The sequence below is a fragment of the Schistocerca nitens genome, chromosome 4 (assembly GCF_023898315.1).
Source record: "Schistocerca nitens isolate TAMUIC-IGC-003100 chromosome 4, iqSchNite1.1, whole genome shotgun sequence".
NCBI classification, from domain to species: domain Eukaryota; kingdom Metazoa; phylum Arthropoda; class Insecta; order Orthoptera; family Acrididae; genus Schistocerca; species Schistocerca nitens.
Window position 1 is genome coordinate 344,786,644 of NC_064617.1, and position 27,512 is coordinate 344,814,155.

At 38.0% G+C, this 27,512-nt stretch overlaps 1 protein-coding gene across 1 annotated transcript in view; it reads left to right on the top strand.

Moving 5' to 3' along the window:
- Positions 1 to 21,496, top strand: part of LOC126251558 (leucine-rich repeat-containing protein 15-like) — a 43,204-nt gene extending 21,708 nt beyond the window's left edge. Inside the window, exons 3-4 of the mRNA XM_049952075.1 lie at positions 2,795 to 3,800; positions 18,621 to 21,496. Of these exons, the coding sequence (XP_049808032.1) occupies positions 2,795 to 3,800; positions 18,621 to 18,857 (1,243 nt within the window). The 3' untranslated portion in view covers positions 18,858 to 21,496. The remainder of the gene's footprint in view (positions 1 to 2,794; positions 3,801 to 18,620) is intronic.
- Positions 21,497 to 27,512: the final 6,016 nt, after the last annotated feature.

Sequence of the window (27,512 nt, forward strand, 5' to 3'; positions counted from 1 at the left end):
AGTACTGAGACAATATTGTGTAATGGTTTTCTCTGAATTTGAAGTTGTGGGCTTCAAATTTAGGGTTTAGTGTGCAACTGTGAGCACAACTAAGCAGCACCTTAGTTGATTCTTTCTGTGAATTTTTGAACCAGGCCATTGGAATTGTTGTTATTATGTTGAATAATAGTGCACAGATATCATTATTGTCAGGTGACAGATTTCCTATTGTTTCTTGTAGAAATGGTAAGGTGAACATTGCAGCTGAGGTACCTATACTGTGTTTGGTGTAATCCCAATGCTAAAGGGAATAGTATGACTCATTGATGAATTCATTACATGTAAGAGCAATGGACAAATAAAAATGCATTTCAGAGAAATATGAGTATGGTGATATTAATATTAATACATAAGCAGGCTACAGTCTCATTTCCTCCAACACCATTCTCTTCAGAACCTCTGCTTCATAAGGTGGGTTCTGTGTCAACTGTATGCATCTGTTTCTGCTGGCATCTGATATGCAGTAGTATTTTCTGTCTGTACATGGAGTGTTCGGTTGTTTATAATTCTTGAAGTAACATTTGAAATGTTCCTTCTGTGTAGTCCTCAGAGCTACAGCGTTGTTACATGCATTTCAACTCATGGCTGTGGGTAGAATCAATATTGCGTCATACACAAGGATTATTATGCAACATATTTCTCTACCGATTTACACAGAAACATTTAATGGCAGATTCTAATGAATTCTTTGCAGTGCTACACTATTAAATCAACATAAATAAGGATAGCCATCCTGCGAAACAGGATTAAAATTGTACCATTTTATAAATACACTGTAACAAACCTCCCAGAGCCAATCACTAGAATTTAAAACATATACATCACTAGCTAAACTGAGTCCAGCTGATTTATAGGAGCTTCCACTGATAATCTCCTCACTTTGAATTTCCACAGAAACAAACTGAAGTCTTTTCTTTAAACTAGACCTCACCAAGTTGTCCTCGTCCATTAAACACAACCTCCAGCTATCTAATGGCTCCAAACTCTGATAAGAGGCTTCTTCCAGCTGAACTAGTGCATGTTCACTAAACTGCAACACTCACATGGGAAACCAGCAGATTAAGAATAATTCTGCTCAAGGGACCACACTTTCAAACTCTTTCAAAGCTTTCTGTACTGGCAGAAAAAAACTTCATTGACCACTGAGATAACTCTATCAATTTGATAAACCTAACACTCTTACAATACAACCTTTTCCCCCTCTCAAAGCACTGTCATTTTTTCTTAAATGTTAATTTTGCAACTGGCTGTATTGGAAGTTGTACCTCTTAGAAGATGTACTCACAAATTCCATCTATATTGTTGTGAATGTAATAAATTTTTGAAACATGCATTCCTTTTAATATAATTAAATTCATCAATGATGTATAGTATTTCAAAAGAAAGGTCTGATTATAAAATGTCATTTTGATTGTGGACTTCTGAATTTTTAAGGAGTGCTGAGCGAAGCATGGTAAAATTGGGTCTATATTTTGTATCATGTTTAGATCAATTGCTTCTGAAATACCAAGTTACAGGAGTGGCAATGTGATTTCTTAATTCACAAGGGGACCAAGCATCAGGTATTCAAAAGAGTTCTTTGTCATAACTCCATACATGTAGATTAATGTTTGGTGACATCAGGATCACAACCAGTGAAGATCTTGCTCTTCCTGTGCTGATTCATCACCTAAGAGTGATTTTATTGGGATAGCCCCAGACTTGTCAGTGCAGTGTGTTGGGGCTTATGGGTGCTCAACGTCGAGGTCATCAGCACCCTGACACATTAAAAGGAACGAATGTGGACAGAGCTAATAAAACTGAAGCACACACACAAAGAAGGCAGAAAAGAAGAAAAATGCTACATAAGAAAGTAAAACGTAAGGAAAGGGAAAAAAATGCAGAATTGTCTGCGATCTTGCGGGCACTGGAGCAGATGAGACATCCTTCCTGTCCTAAATTTCTTGTCTTTTCCGATTCACTCAGTGCCCTTCACTCATTGCAACGTTTGTATCCAGCAGATAAAATAGTCCAGACCATCCAACTACAGCGACTGGGAAAGATTGTGGCTTTCTGCTGGGATCCGGGGCATGTCGGCATTGCTGGGAATGAAAGGGCAGATCTCGCAGCCAAGGAGGCGTGTCTCGATCCACAAGTATCTCAGTGTACTATCCCCCTGCACGCACTCACCCCGCTGTTGAGCTCACGAGTCATGCGTCGGTGGGAGGATGAGTGGCTGGAAGTGACTGACAATAAGCTCCGTATAGTCAAGCCCACAACCTGTGTGGTGTACTTCCTTTCCCAGACTTGTCATTTGGAGGGTGGAGGGACATGCTCCCAGGACTTCCCATAGCCATCCAACAATTCTATTAAAGGGAATATCATGCACTTGCAAATGCAAACTACCTCAACAAATATCTTTTGCAATTCACAAATTTGTGTTTGAAGATGAAAAATTATCCTTACTTTTAAGTAGTAACTTTGAAATGTGCATTAGCAAATGAAGTGTTAAAAATGTTCCCAATCATACAATATTTGGCCAATGAATAATTTTGAAATCTGCCTTTGGTTTATGAAAGACCCTGTATATTGCTCAAATAAGGTCATTATTTCAACAGCATGTTTAGGAGTCTGGTGAGTACTTGCAGAGTATTATATATACACTATCTATATTTACTGCCTGGTTTCTTAGACTTTAAAATACAAGATTTGTTATTGAGACATTAGTGTTGTGACAACTGGATTACTTTATGAAGCTTTTTCTTTTCTTTCACAGGCTTATCAACATTGAAAGTGGTGCACTCAATCCATTGAGCCAGTTGCTTGTGCTTGACCTCTCAAGTAATCTGCTACAGGAACTCAATGTTGACTTATTTGTTCAACAAACCAGTTTAGATGTGTTATATCTCTCCCACAACAGACTTGAAAGTCTTGAGATAGGTATCTTCAGTCCACTTATGAATTTACGTGTTCTTCACTTAGATCATAATAAAATAAAAGAGATCAATCCGGGGCTCTTTACTGGATTGGGTGGTCTAAAGAAGCTCTACCTGGAGAATAATGATGTAGAAGACGTATCATTTACATCTTTTGAAGAACTGAGTAATCTCACTCATCTGTACCTGGCAAACAATGCATTCCCAGTGCTCAGTGTATGTTCCCTGCGTGGTTTAGTGCAATTACAGTACCTGAGACTTTTTGGTGGTCTGCTGCAGTCTGACTGCAATCTTTGGAACCTGCACCGATGGACATCAGACCGCGGAATTAACCTCCTGGCACCCTCCGTGACTGACTTGACACAGACTTGTAACATTACCGTGTGCCCAATGCCTGAAGAACTACATGAAACCTTCTTTGACTGGCAGTCCACTGTCGGTCTAACTCTTTTGATCGGAGTTCCCCTAGCAGTGATCGCAATTGCAGCAGCTGCCACAGTAGCTTGTTGCCGCAGAAGGAACTGTAAACGAACGGGACCGGCCCGCTACACCAGTCCTGATGCAGGTTACGACACGGTTGCAGAATCTAGCCGTAGTACGACAGAGACAGATGCCACAATTACTAGAACTATTGGGCCAAGGTACGGTCGTGAATTTTGTGGCAGTGGTAGTGTTTCTTACCCTGGACCGGCTGCAGGGGTGGCAGTGGCTGCATACAGCACTTCTGAGGATGAAGAAGAGGCTCTGCTTACCCACAGGCAGAGACACCGGCCGCCACAGCACGCTTCCCTAAGGGTCCCCAGGCCTGGTGCAAGACGAGTGCTGCCAAGGCCTGCCTCATTGCAGGTAACCAAATACTTTCTGTTTCTAGTCTCTGAGGTTGTTCTTGCCAAAATAAGAGTGCAGTATGCTGATGGAAATGGAAAATGTTACACAGATATATTTTGATAGAAAGCTACTAAATGGATACTTCATTTTTTCCATGCCTGTGGGACATCTTTATCCTTAAGTGAGTGTATTTGTAGTATTCTCAGTACAGAAAAAAACCAGTCTTACAGATGAAGACTGATGTGAGTAAATGTTGACTACTGGGTGTGTCTAATGTTACTAGAACTTTTCAGATCACAACATAGCATCCCTAGATGCAGCTTATCACCATTAGGCACTGAGCTAGCGGAGATGAAACACTGGCGTGAGGGACCTGGCAGTACTGTAAGTGCGAACAATTGACTAGTGCAACTGCTGCAGAATGAGTGGTGATGAGATGGACTCATGACAACAGTGTGGATAGAAAAGAAGGCCTGAATCTTTCCAGGAGGACTATGCCATGAGAAGGTCGAAGGACTGCTCTACTTGCTCTGATGAATAGCTAATTGACAACAGCTACAGTGTGGGCAGAGGTTACAGGCAGTGTGTTCCTTTGAATAATTAGGAACACATTACTCAAAGTCGGGTTGAGATCTCGAATTGCCGTGTGTCATTTACCACTGACATCATATTATGGACAACAGAGACTGTAGTTGGGGTACAAATGATGGCGGTAGAGTGTAGGCTCATTGTGCGCACCTGATGTCACACATTCTGTGATGGCCAATGAGCATTCAGTAGTTTTCTGAGTGCTCTGCTCTGAATGTCATAGTCAGTGTGAGCATTATATGTGATCTTAGCGAGTTATTTACTGAATTTCACTTGTTGTGAACAGTCATGGCTGATGATGGTGGTAAGCAATGAATTCTATAGAAACAAGTGACCGACATAATTTGCAGGATCCACACTTTCTTATAGTGCAAAGCACCTGTATGGGTGCACTGCAACCATCTCTTTGAACTGGCAATGCTGCAATCCATGTCCATGCCTAGACCTGCACAGACTACAGTCATTTGCAAATGGGAAATCGGTCTATAGTGTAGTGCAGCCAGTATCAACTGGGATATTGAGTTGCATTCTGTTTTTTTAAGTCACATGACATGATAGTGTCAATAAATGACTGGATGCAAGGTCACAGGCCTCTGTGTTTTTGAGACCCACACCTCTCCAACTCTTGGAATTGTGATCATAGAATGAAGTCTTTCACAACCTGATGACATAGCTGCTGGTAAAACCTTTGAGATGTAAAGTTGTGGTCCAAGAAACTCTTCTGTTCCTGATGTTTCGTCCAAGTCAGCAAGACTCAGCGGAGAAGTAGAAGCACCTCTGAGGATGTCCAGAGCAGTCCTGGACGAAATGTCAGGAACAGAAGGGTTTCTTGGACCATGACTTTACATTCTGAAAGGTTTATCTTGGAATTTGGTTTGATGGCTATTGGTTATGACCAAGGAACTGACTTGGTAATTGTTGAAGGGAGGCTGGGTGCTCACAAGTATGTGGAAAGAATGATAAACCCTACTGTTATACCCTTCATGGCCGAGGTAGCTAATGGCATATTACACCAGATAAAGCAAGATGACACACTGTAGTTCACACCAAAGACTGCTTAAAGGAATATATGGATTCTTGACTGACCTGCCAGATCCCTTGGTTTGTCACCCATAGAGAATGCCTGTGATGTGATAGTGAGAGAGATACTTTCGTATCAGCTTCCATTAAGAAATCTTCATGAACTGATGCAGCATGTGTTTCAGGCATGACAAGGAATTCATCAAGATGACATTCAGAAAATGTTTGCTTCCATGCTACAGCACGTACAATGTATTTGTGTCTGTGGGGACCCTGTTACAGATGCTGATGGTGGACATGAGTTCCAAATGGAAGGAAAGTTTAATCATTTAATGTCCATCATACGATGACCATCTCCACAAAATTTGATAAATATCAGCCTTGTGCTTCACAATGTAACACTTTCCATTTCCATCAGTGCATTTTCATATGCAATTTAAATAGGTCTCAGATTAATTTAACTTTACAGAACACAAGCCACAATTTAATATGTAGTTTGCTACTAAGCTTGTGTTAATTTCACTCAAATATTGCTCCAGTTTGTTCAGACTTTTGAATGGACAATAAGGTATGACACTCAATGGGACACACACACACACACACATTCACACAAGCACAACTCACTCACACATGACCACTGTTTCTGGTTGCTTGGGCTGTGGGGCCATATAACAAATGTATCACCCACATGGCAGGAAGGCTTTAATGGTGCATTATTTAATGCCTGATGCTAAGAATCTCTGCTATGTAGGTGACACATTTGTTATATGGCCACACACCATAGAGGAGCTTCACTGTTTCCACAATTTCTTAAATGAAATTCATACCAAAATCAACTTTGCCTTCTCTCTCTCTCTCTCTCTCTCTCTCTCTCTCTCTCTCTCTCTCTCTTCTCTCTCTCTCTCTCTCCCCCCCCCCCCTCTGTCTATCTATCTAGATGTATTGCTATATAATCTGACAACACTCTAGGACACACAGCATATAGAAAGCCTAGTATTTAGATGCCATTCGCACTGCCACCCAGCCCAGAAGCAAGCACTGCTCAACGCTCTATTTTAACATACCTTCTGTATGTCACAATAACAGCTTGGAATCACAGTTGGATTTCTTTAAGAGGACAACGAAGGCCAATGTCTGTGATAGTTTGTCCTTAGATGGGTCTTTTGAACGAAATACTAACTGTGCCAATAGGAAGGATGAGGAACCGCCTTCTCTCTCTGATAAATTACCATTTGTTTCTGGGCTTAATGATTGCATTAGCAGAATTCTATGGACAAATGGTATACGGTACCCTTTTTTTCAGCTAAAAGAAACTGAAGGACTTCTGCTGATGCAAAAAAGACACTCCTGATTTCCCCCACACTGTGGGAGCCTATGAAATCATGTGTGGCTATGGAAAAGTGTATGTAGGTGGAACTGGAAGGACTGTTGGAGAACATCATAAGGAACATGAATGCTACACATTGCCAAAACAGATCGTGAAATCTATGCTAGCAGAACATCAGGAGAACTGTGACAATGACATCGATTTCAACAACATACATGTGCCAACTGACGGATAATTTATGGAACAGAAGTCTGAGAAGTGATTGAGATTTCAAGAACAAATGTAACTTCAATAGAGAGGACAGCTATAAGCTTTGGACTTCATGGCTTTTCCCCAACAAAAAAGTGAATATGTAGATGTTCTGCATGAGTAATAGAAACAACATCCAGGAAGCCACCTCTGTGGATAATAATATTTTTGAACTGATAGAATAACATTTTTCCAGAGATGTAAGAGTCTCAACTTTAACTTCGATAAGGATAGAAGCTGAAGTAATGAATGAAAACTTATGCCAAGGCCAGGACTTAAACCCAGGTCTTCTTACTATGCAGATGTACTAGCCACTACACCACTGTAACGTTATGGCTACCACAGCAGCAGGGACTGTCTTAAGTCTAGTGCCATTCCTAACACAAACTGCAGTTCAGACTTTCAGCACATTTTCTCCTTCTCACATCGCCGCTATTGTCGAGGCTCTCTGACACTGGAATAGCACCCCAGCTTTGTATGTAATGAGAAAATTCTGCCTGTACCCCAGGCATAGGTGATTCATTGATCTGCTGAACATGCACGATTTCCCCATTATGTACAAAGCTGGGTGCTATTCCAAGTGTTTGAGGACCTTAGCAGTAGCGACGATGTGAGAAGAGGAAAAGGGGTTGAAGGTCTGAATTGAAGTCTGTGTTATGGTGGGCATTGGACTTAGGTAGTCTGTGCAGCTGTGGTAGCTACAATACCGCGGTGGTGTAATGGCTGGCACACTTGCCTGGTAAGCAGGAGACCTGGGTTCACGCCCTGTCTGTGGCAGAAATTTTAATTCATTCTATCATTATTGGAAATAATAGTTTTGATAAACATTCCCTCTTTCTTGCTCTGTCAATTTTGATGTTTTCTAATGACGATGGCCCACCAAGAGCAGCAGGGATAATTTAACCACTAATTCTTCTTCAGCTTAAGTGCAGGAAAAATGGTCCACCAATACACACAACAAATCCTGAAGAAGATCCCAGCAGATGGGTCAAAATGTTGATCATACAGAAGACATATGGTGCAGTCATTTTTACTTCAGCATCTATAACTCAGGTTCTGTTGGATGCTTTGGAAAAATAGTAGTAAGAGCATCGTGACTGCAATCCATTCAAATGACCAGCATTATGATCAGCTCCTTGATAACTCTGAGCATGTTCATGAATTTTAAAAGCCTTGACCGACAGCTGTGACATAGTGAAGTACTGATGAAACCTGTAAGAAATTACACACGTCAGTTGTTTCATCCGAAATAAGCGAGACAAAATTTGATTCACTGTTCTCCTTTGTTATTTTATTCATGAGTTTCTTTATACAGAAGCAGTCAAATCATTCTGTATTAGATTTGACACTCCTGTAAATACAGAAGGATGTTATAAATAATGATTCAGCTTTTCATCAGAATCACTGAGAAGATGTACGAGTTCAAAATAATTGTATTTGTTTAGCTTTTGCGCATCCTTATAACCACTCATTGCTGTTGTGAAGTTGCTTATTGAAAAATGTTGTGGCAGATTGCTAGTTATAATGCACAATTTAGTTGTAGGTTTACACAGTTGTATTACATTCTTCTTTTCTTGGAAACTGGGGCATCAAAGTTGTGTAGCCGAGTCCCACATTCATACTGACATTGGTTATTATAAACTGTTATGACTGTTATGACATAGAGATAATGTACAATTATGTACCACTTATGTAATTACTCATTTTCCTTGAGCACAAGTACCTTTTCCACAAATGAAATTAAAAGTTTTAGTTCTTCAACCTGACACTAAGGCCTACAGCTGCCTCGCTACATGATCTGTTGGCTGGGGCTAGAGTGTAGCTACAGCTGACATTTGTATGACCCATTAGTGAAGATCGGTTCTTGCTTGAATCATAGTGTGTAGTGAGCACAAATTTAAGAAGTTTGCATAGAATTATAAAAAATCAGCAGTGCTAATCCCAAACTATTGTATAATATTGCATTTGTCATCCCCTTAAAGGAATGGTTTTAAACTTTAATGTTTTTATTAGCCATTAGTTTCATATTGTTTTCAGTTTATGCTTGGTAAGTGGTACTTACCTTGCATCCATTGAATACATGACACTGATTAATGCGTACTTTTGACTCATTATGCATCCAAGAAGGTTCTCTTCCTTGAAGGGATCAATAGAACTGGATTGATGGATGGATTAATTAATTGATTAACTAAAATATGTTGGAAACTTTAATCTTTTCCAACAGATTCTGTAACTGAAGCTGTCATGCTCTGTTAACTAATATCCAACACAGTTTTGAGAAGTACTAGTTAAGTATTTGTGTCTCATACTAGATGACTGATAATTAGATAGGTTAAGTTAAAACTAATTATGTGTTCACAAGAAGTTGAGACAAACACTATTCTCTAATAAGATATTGTGTTCCATTAGAAAATATATATAAGTTATTCCATAAATAATTTTGGTTACTCTGTGTACCTGGTCTTTAAAGCATAAATTAAAACTATGTTATAATATTGTCACTCTTTTACAGTTTTAGAAAATTAACCATATTTAGAAATTCTATATTAATAAACTTTCAGTGATAAAATATTTTCAGCTGTCACACAAAATTTTAGTTCCAAAATTGACAAGTGTGGAACCTGTCGCAGATTCACAGGGTACAGATGCCAGCATAATTTTCATATAGAATTTTCTGCAAACTATATAAACTTTTTTTCCTAGTCAGTTTTAGAAATGCAGTAAAAGTGACAAATACAGAGGAAAGAATAGTTAGTTAAAAATAATTCACAATTCACACAGGAAGGGTTAAAAAGAAATGTGAGCTGCAGTTTGCAACAGGACTACTTTAGTTATATTAGAAACCTTAGAGTACTGTCAAGCTTTCCAAATAAGTGAAAAAGATCCAGGAGACTGTTATAATCTAACAATGCCAGTCCAGATGCATCCAATAGCATCAACACTGGGCAAACATTAGAACTGGAACAAAATTCTTTGGGTGATCTTCAGGTAATTAATATATTTAAGCAAAGGACAGACCTCATCACTATTACATGTAATTTTTTTCTCTTGAGGGACAATAAAAAGAAATATCATTAATTACTTACTTAGATGGATGTGCAGGTAACAGTTTGGATCACAACTACAGTTATGTGATTGTGGGATGAAATTGATCATATAACTGAGACCATGGCTCACACTAATGTAATTATCATTTATACTTAGAGCACATGGAAGATGAAGCTGTTGGGCAACATGTTATTGTGAAACTTGGAGAGTTACTTAACAGAGGCATGTTCACATACAGGAGTAGTAACTGATGCATTGCCAGTTAATGAATCATATCATAATATAAGAATGATTTGCTCCTGCTAAAAAACAGAAAACATTGTATCCTACTGATTTCCAGTGTTTCCACAGGGAATAAATTCCTGAACAACAGAACAGCAGACTGAATATATTTTTAAAAGAATTAACAATACACTGCAGCTGCTGCAATAACTGTGATGTGAAAGAACACTCATACAGTATATTCTTCACCTGTTGAAGCATGAGAAACCTCTCAAACAAATTATTAAGCTGTGAGTATTAATAAAGTAAAATAAAGGGGAGCAGAAATTTGGGGGATGCGACTGCATATCAGAATATCACTTGGAAAACAGTTAAAACAGTCAGATACATTTTGATAGAGGTAAAAAAAGTATAATGAAGATACCAGGTTCAAGTTTTGATATGTCACACACCTGTCATTGGTTAAGACTTTTTCAAAATATTGCACACTCTGTTTCAGAAGTGAAAGATTCATTCTAATATTATACTACTGTACAGTTAGTAGTAGGAAAGGAGGAATGAATATGTGCACGAAATTGTAAGGTCAGTCCAAACCTTGTAGGTTTATTGAATGTTACTGACTAGATCTTTGAAAGCCTTGCCACATTAGTGGATCTCAAAGAACACAGACTAATAATGCTGCCAATTTAAAAACTGTGTAAATATAAAATGTACCTCTTCTTAAATGTATTTCTTAAGCATGTTGGATTATGGTTTACCAAAAAATATGGGAGTGAATGTACACAGAAACAGAGCCAAGTGATACATTTTCTTTCATTCATTTGCACTCTATGTTTGATAAATTTAAACATGAAGAATAACTTTCAGAGATGTGGAACCATTTAGTTATATATTAACAACCAGAAACGGCAACTGCATGGTACTTCTGTTATGTATATTAACAACCAGTCATGAATATGCACATGCATGATTATGGGAATTACTTACATACAGGAGAAAAACAGTTGTTTCAAAAAAGGCCACTGGTCTTTACTGCACACTACTCTGTTGCTGTTTTCATCCTCTACTCGATAATAATTCCAGCAGTTAACTGATACTGTATTAACATTTTTTTTTTCTGATCTGCCACAGTGAATGCTACTCTCTTTAACGGGGACAGTTTTCTTCCATGACTGAAACTCAAGCGCACCTTATCAGGCCTGTGGAGGGATTTCTCTATCCTAAAAAGCCAAGATGTGCATGCCACATATCCTCCGCTATCCTAGTAGCCACCTCCTGCATGTACTGCATGCCTGATATATTCATGGGAGTTGTACAATTCTCTGCCCTGTAGCAGAGGTCAAGAAATCCACATCAAGATAGTCAGTGAATTCTTTGGGCATCTGGTGTAAGCCTATCACTTGGTTCCAAACCCTAGGACCATGATCAGTTCTAGGATCGATGCTGCAAAACATTAAGAGGCTGATTGTCTTCACCAAAGCTTCAGTCGGACACCTGTAGGAACTAAGGATGGTCTCTGAGCCCAGAAAAAAGGCATCATTTATGCCAACATGAGTCTTGATTTGCAGCCTGGTGCACCAGCTACACTCAGTCACTGTTGGAAGTGTCTCTCCATATCTTCGATGGGACATTACATCCTCCTTCCTCCATCCCCACCGTATGCAAGCAGGATGGATACTGGCCTTTTATCACAACCTACCTGCTACTTCCCTGAGGGGCTCCTTCACCTGCCTAATGGAGCTCCAAATAATAAGCAGTCCCACCATCTAGTGGCTATCTACATACTGGAAAAGTTTCAACAGTTTAATATATAATTTTATTATAAGCAGGAACTTACAGCTCAGAGTCTAATTGTATTCTGATAACCATACCAAATACAGCCCAATGGGTAACTCAAACGGCTGACACTAAATGGAACACAATGTGCTAAGTTCTTTGAGGTCCACCTGATGTCAAGTTAGTGTGGTGCCTAACACATACATACATTAATCAAGAAACTCAAGTCATCAGGTTTTACATTTAGGTACCTCTCTCAGTATGTTGACTTGAAGACAATAATACTGTCTTACATTCAATCCTATTTGCCTTATGCAGTTATTTTCTTGAGCAATGTAGTTTAACGCAATGCAACTAGAATATGAAGAATATTCCTAGATTCTTCACTTAACAATGATTCTTGAAACTTTGTAAGAATTCTTTCAACAAATAACTGGCCCCTTTTCTTCAAGCCTCTGCTGATACAGGTTTTACAGCATTTCTATGATACTCTCCCATGAGTCAAACAAACATGTGAACCCTTGTGGTGCCATTATTTGTATACATTTAATACCTTCTGTTAATTCTATTTGGTATGGTTTCCACAAGCATGAGCAACATTTTAAGATGGGTCCCACATGTGTTTTGTAAACTGTCTCCTTTACAGACCGATTGCATCAGAAAGTGAAAAACCTTGCTCAATGCACAAAAAACTGAAATTTCAAGGAAAAAGTGATGGCTGCTTAGAGCGTTCTTAGGCATGAAATGAATTAACTTGACAATGCAAATGATACTCAGTCCCATGTTGACACTAACAGTGAGAAAAATTATCTTACATTCAAATCATTGTCCACTATGTTCAGTGAGTTCTTCTTAACATTAGCTGCAAATATATGGAAGAGAAAATGGGTGTTTGGAAGCAGATACATTAGATTTACTTAGACAATCATTGCATACTCCAGCAGCAGATGTCAGTTTCCCCAAATGAACTGTTGAGATTTTGCAAAAACCATTAGGTTACTGAAACATTGTAACTCTTCTGATTATAATGGTATTTTAATCAAAGTACAAAAATCTTGTTTTGATTTGATAGGACCCCCTCTCTCTCCCCCTCCTTGAGTTTATAAACAATCGAAGAGTCAAGGTGCGTTTTCTGAAATGCAGCGTGCAGTAGCAGCTTTCATTTATAAAAGTGCAGACAGATAAGTGATCTTTAATTATAGATCAATCTCCCTCCATCCTGTGTTCTCAAAATTTCTCGAGAAAGGAGTTTATCATAAAATATTGATCCATCAATCCGACAACTCTTCAGTAACAGTTCACTTTGGCTTTTGAAAAGGCTTCTCTCCACAGGCAGTATTAAAATATACACAGTTCTGGTAGAGTAAACTGAGGAAAATTGATCTGTTCACATTTTCTGTGACCTTAACAAGAACTTCAACTGTGCAGACCATAAAATATTAATAGCTAAATTAAAATGGTATGGTAGGGCATTAGTCATATCCTACCTATGGAAATCAGGCCACATTAATATATAATACTACAGGGATGAAACTAAATGAAGAATGTTGTACATTCTTTTATTTAGTACTGTCCTACGACATAATTTTCTGGAGCAATACTGCTGACAGGGAAAAAGCCATTATTTGTTCCACAGAAGCATGCATTAAAAATATGGGTGAAGCTGATAACAAACCTCTTGCAGAACCATCTTTAGGTATCTTGAAATTCTTACACTTATGTGTCAATGTAATTACTCCCAAAATTGTGTTTGTGGTTAACAGCAAGAGTAAATTTAGAATGAAATATGAATTTCACAACCACTGTACTGAAAGTAAAAATAATTTCCAGACAGGATATACACTGTTATCTACAGTTCAGAATGGAGTTAGATATAATCATCATGTGTTGATGCAGTTCTTCTTGGAGTTCTATATTCTGGTGTAAAAGTTTGTAAAAGGTTGCCAATAGCTTAAGGCAGAAAACTGAAAATCCCCAGATTATAAAAAACATGGTTAAAGAGTGTCTTATTGCCCAGTCTTATAATTTGGTGGTATGTCTAGATTTGAAGATTTAAATTCCATGTAACACTAGTGTTCATATTAAACAGTTTCTTCGCTTATTCAGTATATGGACAATTAATAGATGTCTCTGAAATGAGTAAAGTTCCATAAATGCTTGGTATGAAGTAGTAGCTAAAAGCAGCAGCTGAGAAGTTTAAGTGTATGAGCAGTGGATTTTTTTTCAAAGTAGCTGCTTTTCTCATGGCATACATGTGTAAAATAATCTAGAAGTAATTCCCATAATTCAGCACAAAAAAATTAGCACCAGTCTTAATATGTTGTTGCTATCCTCAAGAATGGCTGTGGCTTATTGTGCAGCTTGATTTGTTCCACATTCTTGAAGGCTATCTTTCATTATGGGATATGTGGAAGATGATTTATGAATAAGTGAAACAATATTGAATTCAGCCAGTATGAGTATAACTAGCATACAGCAATTTACCATAGTTAATTATAATACAATCTACAACATTAATATCTGACTGCCACTTCAGTTTAATGCGTACTAAGACTTGAGCCACATTCCTCAATGTTCTGCTTCAGGGTGGGAATTAAAGAACATGATGAATTAATGAACTTTTGGATAGGTCTTAAGATTCTGTGATTGAGGAGGAAACGAAGATAAAACATGAAATGTTAATTGAAGGTAAAATTGTTGTGGCTATAAAATATACACGGTTGCACTCACACACAATACATACTCTAAAAACTATACTATTGTAAATATGCTGGGACGAAATATCAGTTTCAAAGAGTTAAGAAATTACTTAAAAATAAAGGAAAAATTTTTTACAGCTGTATCACAGAGAGATTGCCATAAGCAGTCATTTTATCTGTAAGATTTGGGGAAACAGAACTTGCTTACATTTGGGGAAACAGAACTTGCTGCAATGCCTGTATTAGCAGGGATTTGAGGCACAGAAGAGACTTGTCAGAACTGAAATTCTGAAGAGTTAATGATTAACTACTGCAGTGTACTTTAGCTACTGGGGGTGTACTGAGAGTCATGGCTTTTAGTCCATTGTCACTTCCAGGCCCTGCCTTTTTTCTTCTCTCTGTCCATGTGTGTGTGTGTGTGTGTGTGTGTGTGTGTGTGTGTGTGTGTGTGCTCTTGAATCTCATATATTTTGACATTAATTTTTTACGTATTATTTTATATCAAACATTGTTTCTTTTTTATTATTGTTTTTCTTTGTTCTTTTCTTTTTCTTTGTTCTTTTTTAAACTAGATGGGCCCCATCCCACCTGCGAATACATGAACTTCAAGGACTTGTCTCCTTGGGAGTTAATTCAAGTAGGTAGGCTACTATCTTTGACTTTTATTGATATAGACAGTTTGTGAGGTATGATAACTTTGTTCTAACCTAAATATTGTAGTGCTATTGGCAAATATCAGTCTTTGATACTTGTAGAGTGATTTGTGCTGGTGAAAAATTCAAAATTAATTCTAAATAATATAAAAGTAAAGGCATTATCAACCCTTAGATTGGTTTGTGAACAATAGCAGTTGACTAGGTTTCACTGGTAAATTTTTTCAACTTCGGATTTGATCCATCTAATCATTGTTATAGGACAGAGGAATTAACACTTTAACTGTGAAGGAACATGGCATTTTTCACATACATAACACATGATGAAGGTAAGTCAGATTTAGTGCCAAGGAAAAAAATCTAATGCTAACTAGGAATGGAATCTTAAAACTTTGACTCTGAGGCCAATGGCAAAAAGGAAACAGAGGAACAAAGCAAACTGAAGTTTTAATCAATAAGAATAATTCCCTTTGCATACCCTAACCTCTATGGCTGATTACATCAACTTCTCTCTTCCACACATTGCTTTGATTGCTATGCCTTTCGAAATCAAGTTTTATTGTTGTTGTCATTGTGGTATTCTGTCCAAAGACTGATTTGGTGCCGCTCTCATGCTAGCCTATCTTGCGCAAGTCTCTTACATCTCTGCATAACCACTGTCTGTATCATATATCCATGGGAATGTGTGTCCTGTGCTCAAGCATTAGCATTCCTCTGCATTTTTCAACCTCAAACTTCCCTCCATTACCAAATTAACTATTCCTTGATGCAGAAGAGTGTATCCTCTCTCTTTTTTAATCCTGGTGTGTTCATTTCTCCTCAGTAAGATCCATCTCACCTACATAAGTTATCTTATCTACCCATCTCATCTTTGGCATTGTTCTGTAGCCCCACATTTCAAAAGCTTCTTGTCTTTACTGTTTATCGGTTTCATTTTACCTTGGTAAGACTCTATATTCCACACAGAACAGAGCCATTTTTTTATACTAATTTGCTCATTGAAACCAATAGTGTATTTATCATTGACCGAAGGTCCTGAATGTGGCAAGAAGTAAGGTTTCACAGAGCAAACAAATAAACAAACACTGTCTGAACAGGCCTTGAAGGCCCAACAGTCTGCCATATCATCCTCAGCCCTTAGGCGTCACTGGATGTGGATATCGAGGGGCATGTGGTCAGCACACCACTCTCCTGGCTGTTGTCAGTTTTTGTGACCGGTGCCACTACTTCTCAATCAAGTAGCCCATCCATTGGTCACACAAGGACTGAGTGCACCCTGTTTTCCAAAAGCACTTGGCAGACCTTGACAGTGACCTAGCCAAGTGCTAGCCAAGCCCAATAGCACTTAACTTTGGTGATCTGACGGAAACCGATGTTATGCTGTGGCAACACCATTGGCTTCACAGTACAAGTAAAGGAAAGAATCCAATACATGTTAATTTGTAAGTACATCACATAACAAATATTTTGTGCCATAACAAACTTATGTTGCATTCATGATCCAACAAAAATCTCAGGAACTTCTGTAGGGATTTTGATCTGGTTTTCAGTAATAGGTAGAGTGATTCACGAGGAAGGTTTATGTATATGATTCATGAATATTTCATACTAATTGCCTGAGCTACAATGAACTGAATGCCTCTGCCACTGTGAAAACCAGGCCTTGCCATCTAATGCTAATGGGCATAAGGACACCCAACTAAAGCACCACACCAGCACTAGCATTGCTTGTCCTTTACAAATTGGTCATTCTGCATACAAACTTTCCCTGACACACTATGCCTACGACATGTAGAGCATCTTTAATATTTCAGAGCAAAGTAGTACTGGTGACTGATGTGGGATTGCACTTTTGTTGTTTGGGGCGAGGTTCTGGTATCCTATAAAATTTCCACTGAAGCATTCCACAGAACAATTCGACATCTGTGTTAACAACAATAGTCCTATGGCTGGCTGTACGATTTTCTTCTATGGAGACTTCCGTCAAATCTTATACCAGGAATCAAAACAGGGATGAGGGAACACAAAGTAAACCCATCCATCTGAAATTGCTAATTAGCAGATTACATTAATTTAACTCCAAAATTAATGTAATTAATAAAAAATTATAGTAGCAAATGCAAAATTACACAAAAATTTAAACTTAAAGCTAAAAAATTCTCAAAAGTCTTGGAATTCCTGGGACCGATGTCTTTCCTATATTAATTGCTGATTCTTGATTCCTGTGATAGATGAACTATCTATATACATGATTAAGTTTGTACAGAACCTTTTTTTTCCCAGAAAAACTTTCCTAGCTATTGCTAGTCTGCATTTTATAACCTCTCTGCTTTGCCTGTTGTAACTTATTTTGCTACCCAAATAACAAAATCCATATACTGCCTTTAGTGTATTATTTCACAGTGTAATTCCCTCAGCATCATCGGATTTAATTCTCCTACATTCCATTATCCTAGTTTTACTTTTGTTGATGATAATCTTATGACCTATTTTCTATTCAGTTCAACTTATCTTCCAAAGTCATTGCCGTCTCTGACGGAATTACAATGGCAAATATCAAAGTTTTTGTTTCTTCTCTTTGAATTTTAATTCATTTCCCAGATTTTTTATTGGTTTCCTTTACTGCTTGCTCAGTGTACAGACTGAATAACAAAGGGGACAAGCTACAACCCTGTTTCACTCCCCCCTCAAGTATGGCCTCCATTTCACCCACGTATGTGCATTTATAGGATTACACTTCACACTTAAGAATGGCTGTCCTGGTGTAACTATGTAGTAGTGATCAATATATAAAATAAGAAGATGGCTTAAATCTAACAATAACAGCCAGTGTGGCAAACTGACATCATTCAAGATATTTATAATGCCTGTAGAATTAAATGCAACTAAAATAATCTAACATAGTTTTCGTTGAAGTGTTTTACAGCCTGACTTTGTGTGGAGGTTAGGTATATTGTTTGCACAGGCTTTTCAGTTCTCTCAATAAAGTAGAGTGCATCAGAAATATACTATTTAACTTATTTTATACATGTAATGGTGTTTCTACAAATTAGGGATGAAAACTGAGGGTAGAACACTGCCCCTGGAAACAGTATCTCCCCCCCCCCCTCCCCCTTCCCCCCAGTGACTGCAAAGGAAGGGTATACATTTGTATTGTAACATAAAGTATTTTATGTGATTTATTTTGAATTAGCTGTTTGTGTAATGATAAAAAATGGAAATAAACCTCATTGCCTTGTGCTCTTTCTTTTTGCAGGCGGCACCCCCCAACTACCACCTGTCCGACACAGAGCCTCAGTCGTCAACTTTGTCAGACTGCTCTGACTCGGGGAACTACGAAATGAGTGGAATTGCCACAGCTGCTCCAGCTCTTCCACTGCAGCTACCACCGAGGCTTCCTCCGCGACCCCCACCACGATCAGCTACAACTGTTACTGTAGGTGCTCCAGGAATGATCTATGAAGATGATGAGAGGCGAGGCCTCGTTGTGTGACAGCAGCTTTGCTGTATTACTTGTTTTGCTAACTGCCCCTCTCCTCAGATTGTTTGAAGCATGTTCACAATTTGCTGAAGCACTTTCAGTGTTCCATTTCAGCTCTTATCCCATATTGATTATCAAAATTTCCCAGATAAACTTCTTATAGTTATCAGTTAATGGAGTATTAATTTATTTTAACAAAGTTGCATATTTTTTCTGCGAATTTGAGTGTTAAGTGTTTTAAGTTTTTGCTCCTAATGCTTCCTTACTTGTTGTGAAATGAATGTTTGTGAAGTGAAAGAAGATACTTATTTCAGTGGCCATTTTGTGATAGTGTCAGTGCTGATGAAACTGCTTTTATCCTTACTGGTCTATGCATATTTCTTCTCTATTGTGATGAATGAAATTTTTAAATTCACATTGTCGCTGTATGTGTTCGTCAGTGATTCTTTATGAGGGTTTCTTCCATATGTGAATGTTTAATATATCTTTACAGATGTAAATAAACTTATCCTTCCAGTTCCTGCTCAATTAATGACAGTGTGATGAATTCAAATGTTAAAATAATTTTATCTCTTTTTGTGCAGTAAATTTTAAAATAAAGATTATTGTTGTATTTAGAGTGCAATATTTTGACGTTATTGCTGTATATAACATGGTCTAATAAGTATCCAGTTCAAGATGAAGAAATTTTATCATTTTGAATTTGTTCTAAACTGTAACAAGTTGTCTTGACCATAGGAATATAGTGGGTTGCATCAATGAAGATGTGTAATGATTTCAATTCACAATAAGTATTTGCTAAAAGTAATTTCTTTGCAACTCCTGTGATCTACAGAAAAAAAAAAAAAATTTGAATGTGACAAACATTTGTAAATCAACAGCTAACCCTGTGCAGGGCTGTGTCATCAGTGGCCATGTTTACAGGCATTTGCTATGTTTTGTTAAAGATTTTTACCACATATTTTTGTGATATATTTACAATGACAGTTTTAAAAAAGTTAGAGGAGGTGATGAGCATCGGTAATTGCCAGCAGGTCATGAGCATTGTCTGTTTTTAGTTATCTGAAAACATTAGATTGTGTAAAATTGGTCTTAGTAGTGGTTATTTGTTTAGAAACGTCTGATTGCTGAGACGAATTAGTTTATATCTTTGTAGGATTAGTAATATACCAAATATTTTAGGTACCCAGTTGTTAGCAGATAAGACTGAAGAGATGAGGTGTGCCTGTAGACTTTACTTTGCTTGCCATTTGTAACACAGTTCTTTTAATTGAAGAATCTTGTAAATATAGGCACAGACAACTTATGTATCCCTGTTGAATGAAGCTGTCTGTTTTGCCTGCAGTCAGGTGTTTTATTTAACTGTTAACATATTTTCCCTTTTGTCACTGGGTATGACTTTGCATAAACAAATGTAAATACTTTTCCTGATGCTGAATTTGTTGTTCTGTAACAGTATTTCTTGTATTGTACAATTCTGAAGTGCCCTTATTGTTAGATTCTTCCTGCCAAACAATGTGTTTACTATACATTTAGATTGTTGAAGTATACTGTTGTTGAATGTGGGATATTTTACAATGTGATTTTTATAGTGCCGAAGGGTCTCGAAGTGCAGTGTATCTCAATGTACTGATGGAACTGTGTGCAACATTTTAACTCAACTTAAATGTAAGTTATTGCCTGTTGTGACTTTAATTTTTGTGTCAGTGACTGATAACTTTTAAGGTTACTTTCCTTTTTACAATTTTAAGTGATAGATGTGATATTAGTTGCTTCTCATCTGACAGAGAGGCCTTCCTACAAAATCGTTTTTTATTCATAAAGTTTATTAATTCTAGTGTTCAATATAACATATGTTAACTACTTCAGAATAGATCTCTATGGATCTTCTCTACATATTATTTCTTGTACAATATGTGTGTTATCCATTTCTATGTGAAACTGGACTATTAATTATGAAAATGTAATTTATTTTGTAGATTTGCTAAAAATTCAGTGTTTTCTTTTTCTGCAGTTTTCGGCAATGGTATTTGCTATGACTGTGAAACAAGCTAAACAAAGAATTGGCTTGTATTTCAAGTTCCATAACCAATGTCTACAGTAAATTATTGCTATTAATTTTTCATACATGAAAAGAGCATTGTGATATTTTTGGGTCAAACATTTATACAGCAGCGCTATATGTGAGTGAAAACAAACGACAGTATAATTGCAAAGTTTTTCATAATGAGAGAGAATTTCTTTGTTATTTAACAACTCCAGCTATATCATATTCTGTTACTGGTTTGACTCAGTATTACATTTTAGCAAATTTTGCTATAGAAAATTTGTTAACAAATAGCCCATTTGCATAAGTACCTGTAGAAAGAAATGTTACTTCTTCCATATGTAATCTATTTAGGAAAGTAGTTGGTTTTAGAACATTTGGTAAATCATAGAATTTGTTTGAATTTTACAGTTCCTATACTCATTTAGAAGTAAAAGAATTTAGAAGAGTTTTACATGTTTTTAATATGGATCAGTACTAAAGAAAGATGATAGAACTTTGCTCAGAAAGACAAGGCTATGCAGTGTAGTCTGCGCTGTGAGAAGGTGATAATTTTACTCTTTTCAAATATTAATACAAAAGCAATAAAGATTTTAATGTAAAACCCTGTTTCATTGTTCTGTTGGTAGAATATTGTTGACTCCTTTTTACACATGTAACTGTTTCACATCTTAAACCCTGTTTCATTTCGGATGTTTTGGAAACTGTGTGTAAATGGAAATACAAGATGTTTGTTTACTGAAGTGAAATACAGTACAACATTGCTATCAGAAATTGTGAAATTTCTGAGTGATTTAGTCAGTATTGTTTCCTTCTGGTTGTTAGGTGCTAAGTAAAGAGTGATGTTTACTAACTTACCGTGTTAATTTCAGCCAGCCAGTGTGTGTGCTATGACGTTGCTTTAAGGGCAGTGTGGGATACTGTACATAAGTGGAGGCAGTCCTATTAACATCAAATTAAAAATGTGATCAGGAGCTAGGTTTGTAGCAAGTTTCCCTGATAAGTGTGTAAATCAGTGTTGCCCTGCTGGTGGCAATATCACAATTTTCAATGGGTCACATGGTACGCTGATAGGGATAATAACTGGATGAAGTCTTTTAAAACATGTTACAAAGCCATACTCATTCAGTAGTGCAGACAAATTTTCCATCCAGGGTTTGCATTTTCCAAGATACTGATGTTCCCACTTATGTGGGCAGAAAAGTCACAGGTCGATAAAAAAAATGAGAGTGGTATCCCTCATTCCTGGCACTGAAGGAATTTGATCTGTTTCTTTGATAAATGGTATAAAATATCAAGCACAGTGACACAAAGGTAAAGACACTGAGTTGAAGAGTAAAAGTACCAAAATACCATGTCCTATTTTACACTATATTACCCAGTGCCCCACTGATTCCAAACTTACAACGTCAATTCTGGTCACCATAACCAACTATATCCTCACCCACAATTACTTCACCATCGAAGGCATCACCTACAAAAGAATCTGTGGTATGGAAATGGCCACCCGCATGACACTACACTATGCCAACCTGTAATGGGCCACCTACAGAAATTCTTCTTAACCACCAGAATCCCAAACCCCACACCTGTTTGGATTCACTGATGACATCTTCGTGACCCGGATCCACAGTCCTCCAGAACCTCAACACCATCTCCTCATTTGCTTCACCTGGTCATTCCTCACTCCTTCCTTGCTATTCACCTCCACCTCAAAGATGGCTATGTCAGTACCTCCATCTGTATCAAATCTACAGACCACCAGGAATACCTCCACTTTGACAGCTGCCACCTATTCCATAGCAAGACGTCCCTTCTGTACAGTCACAGCCACCCATGGCTATCACATCCGTAGTGATGAGCAGTCCCTCTTCAGCCACCCAAACTTGTACAGGAACGGATATCCCATGTCTTACCTCTCCAGTCAACCACCACCTCTCACAGTCCACTACCTAGCCACAAAGCAGCATTCCTCTCACAATTCAGTACCACCCAGGGCTGGAGCAACTGAATCACATTCTCTGCCAGATTTTTTACCACCTCTTGTCATGCCCCAAAATAAGGAATATTCTACCCACTATCCTTCCCTCCTCTCGCACCATGGTATTCTGCTGCCCACTGAATCTATTCAATATTCTTATACCTACTCCACCCCTCCTCCCAACCCCTTGCCTCATGGCTCATATGTCTGCAACAGACCTGGATGCAACACATCCCATACACCTTCCTGCCACCGCCGCCGCCACCACCACCACCACCACCACCACCACCACCACCACTACCACCACCACCTACTCCAGTCCGGTCACAAGCATGAGTCGGAAACAAAAGGTGGCTTTTAGAAAATAACTTGGGAAGACCCAGAGAGTTGCACATGAGACGGTGGATAGATACTGGTGATTACTCCCAGTTTTTCTGGGTATTGCATGCAGTAGAGATACTGCTGACACTGATGTAATTTTCTGAAGAGCTGATTGTTGCTTGGGTTACATCTTACCTCTAGCTGAATGTGTGAAATATGCTATATATGTAACAGCATTTATGGCCTTGATTAGCTTGGAAAATGGTGTTTTTTGGAAAGGATCCGAGATTTTGAAGTGATGGAATTTGAGAGCTGGTGGACCAGATTGTGGTTAAGCAAAGACAAGGACGTAATATCAAAACACATGTTAAGATAGATGGAGGGGTAAGATAGATACTGCCTACAGGAAAATTAAAGAGACCTTTGGAGAAAAGAGAACCACTTGTATGAATATCAAGAGCTCATATGGAAACCCAGTTCTAAGCAAAGAAGAGAAAGCAGAAAGGTGGAAGGGGGCGATGTTCTTGAGGACAATATTATGGAAATGGAAGAGGAGGTAGATGAAGATTAAATGGGAGATATGATACTGCGTGAAGAGTTTGACAGAGCACTAAACACCTGAGTCAAAACAAGGCCCCCGGAGTAGACAACATTCCATTAGAACTACTGACAGCCTTGCGAGATCCAGTCCTGACCAAACTGTACCATCTGGTGAGCAAGACGTATGAGACAGGTGAAATATTGTCAGACTTCAAGAAGAATATAATAATTCCAATCCCAAAGAAAGCTTTACCAAACTATCAGTGTAATAAGCCACAGCTGTAAAATACTAACGCGAATTCTTTACAGACGAATGGAAAAACTAGTAGAAGCCGACTGCGGGGAAGATCAGTTTGGATTCTGTAGAAATATTGGAACACGTGAGGCAATACTGACCCTACAACTTATCTTAGAAGCTAGATTAAGGAAAGGCAAACCTACGTTTCTAGCATTTGTAGACTTAGAGAAAGTTTTTGACAATGTTGACTGGAATACTCTCTTTCAAATTCTGAAGGTGGCAGGGGTAAAATACTGGGAGTAAAAGGCTATTTACTATTTGTACAGAAAGCAGATGGCAGTTATAAGCGTCGAGGGACATGAAAGGGAAGCAGTGGTTGGGAAGGGAGTGAGACAGGGTTGTAGCCTCTCCCCGATGCTATTCAATCTGTATATTGAGCAAGCAGTAAAGGAAACAAAAGGAAAGTTAGGAGTAGGTATTAAAATCCATGGAGAAGAAATAAAAACTTTGAGGTTTGCCGATGACATTGTAATTCTGTCAGAGACAGAAAATGACTTGGAAGAGCAGTTGAACAGAATAGACAGTGTCTTGAAAGGAGGGTGTAAGATGAACATCAACAAAAGCAAAACAAGGATAATGGAATGTAGTTGAATTAAGTCAGGTGATGCTGAGGGAATTAGATTAGGAAATGAGACACTTGAAGTAGTAAATGAGTTTTGCTATTTGGGGAGCAAAATAACTGATGATGGTCGAAGTAGAGAGGATATAAAATGTAGACTGGCAATGGCAAGGAAAGCGTTTCTGGAGAACAGAAATTTGTTAACATCGAGCATAGATTTAAGTGTTAGGAAGTTGTTTCTGAAAGTATTTGTATGGAGTGGAGTCATGTATGGAAGTAAAACATGGACGATAAATAGTTTGGACAAGAAGAGAATAGAAGCTTTCGAAACGTGGTGCTACAGAAGAATGCTGAAGATTAGGTGGGTTGATCCCATAACTAAAGAGGAGGTATTGAATAGGACTGGGGAGAAGAGAAGTTTGTGGCACAACTTGACTAGAAGAAGGGATCGGTTGGTAGGACATGTTCTGAGGCGTCAAGGGATCACCAATTTAGTACTGGAGGGCAGTGTGGAGGGTAAAAATCGTAGAGGGAGACCAAGAGATGAATACACTAAGCAGATTCAGAAGGATGTAGGCTGCAGTAGGTACTGGGAGATGAAGCAGCTTGCACAGGATAGAGTAGCAGGGAGAGCTGCATCAAATCAGTCTCAGGACTGAAGACCACAACAACAACAACAACAACAACAACAACAACATGTTAAACATATTTGAAGATGGTGAACAGCTTACACTCAAGTGATGAAATAGGAAATGCAATGGTGAATATAGTTAATGATGAAGACATCAAAAATGTGGGAGAGATGAAATGTGAGCCGGCCGCGGTGGTCTCGCGGTTCTAGGCGCGCAGTCCGGAACCGTGCGACTGCTACGGTCGCAGGTTCGAATCCTGCCTCGGGCATGGATGTGTGTGATGTCCTTAGGTTAGTTAGGTTTAAGTAGTTCTAAGTTCTAGGGGACTAATGACCTCAGCAGTTGAGTCCCATAGTGCTCAGAGCAATTTTTTAGATGAAATGTGGTGTTCGGTGACAGTAAAACAGTTGAACTGAAACAGCAAACGATGGTGGTGACACACTATGTAAGTTGTGTGAATTGTCACTGAGGGATTTTCAGTGCTTAGAGACAGTACCACACACATTTATAAGGAGAGCACTGGGACATAAATCACACACAGTAAGCACACACTGCTAAGCTAATATGCAGTGAGAAGCACAAGTATAACATGGAACTATTGAACAAGAACAAACTAAACTATCAACTGCATACAACCTATGATGCAAGCAGTGTTGTATAGTGGCTAGCAGAGCTGGCTGGTGTGCTGCAGGTCCCAGTTCAGATTCTACCATTAGCAGTTTTGTTGTTTAGTATTTTTCACCTCTGAAACATTCTTGAAATATCTTATGTTTCTTTATTCTGGAATATTTGATGTTTGTGTAAACAACTGCATTTCCCATCCTGGACATCAGTTCTGTTCTGGCAGTAATAAACATACTTCAGTTCTAATTGTTGTAATTCATTGATGACTGCACTTTCAGATTTGGAACTGATTATGGTTTTGACATGACAATATTATAGAAATTTTGAAAAGATGTTACAAGAATACACAAACACTCCATCTTGTTTTCAAAAGGGAGAAGGAACCTTAGCAATATTAAACAAGAAAAACTGTGAAATCCTTGTGCTGACTATTTATACTTGAAGGAACCTCTGTAACGTGAAAGACCAATTATCCAATTAGATTTAAGAAAGCTAGATACTGAAGTGCCCCCCCCCCCCCAAAAAAAAAATCATTAAGAGATCAAACAATTTCCACAAGTTAAAAAACAACAAGGATTCTACAGAAGACACTCAAATGGCACCATTACAGAAACTCTCACCAGAAGAAGCAGCAGATGCTTTGCTTGAAATGAAGTAAACAATAGATGAATAGATGAAAGAACTATAGGATGCCTGTAAATTACCTTTGATTCAACCTCTGCATAAGAAAGGAAATTCTTTAAAGGTGAGTAATTATCAAGCCATCCCATCACTCCTAGTTGTGTGAAAGATACTGTTGCTATCCATATTAAACAAGAAGTTGAGCACAAACTGGGAGAATATCAAGGAGGATTCTGAACAGGTTGCTTGACAGTAGAGCAGCTACTGAACCTGCGAAACATTAGTAAGATATTTTTTGCTGAAAGGAGGAAAAGTTTTGTAGATTTAAAAAAGGCATATGACTCCAACAGTTCAATGCTACATAACATACAAGCAAAAATGAGTGTTTACAGAAAAATTAGTAGGTTTTATAGCCAACAAAATACAATTCCAAAGAAACCCTTTGAAATCAAAAACAAACAATGGGAAGTCTAAGATAGAACAGAAACAATATGGAAAGGATATATTGCTACTCACCATAGGAAAGAGACTTTGAGTCAGACAGACAGGCACAATGAAGAATGTCAGAAATATTTTGTATTTTGGAGAAAATCCTTCAGAAGTAGAAAATTCACATGCATTCACCACATTTCTGTTTCTGAAGAAGAACTTTGGCCAAAAGATGAAATATTCCTAGCATTCTCTTTTCGAAACATTTCTAGCATTCTCTTTTCTTTGTCTGCATGCAACTCAGTGCCTCGACAATTTGGTGAGTAGCAATCTGTCCTCATGTTGTTGCACTCAAATACAGGTGTTTAACATATAGATGGACTCACATTGTTCTTATTTAAATGCATATTGAAAAAAAATTGCAAGAATGATGCAAATAATTAAAACTTCTCGAACCTATTGAAGCCTTCAGTCTGGAAATAAACTATTTAGCTTTTGCTAATGACAGAAGTTTCCGAAACATTAACAGATTAAGTGATTGTACTGGAAAAACAAAAAATTCTTTTGAAAATATCTTTTGAAAAATGAAAATAATGTTATTGAATATCAGTTAAG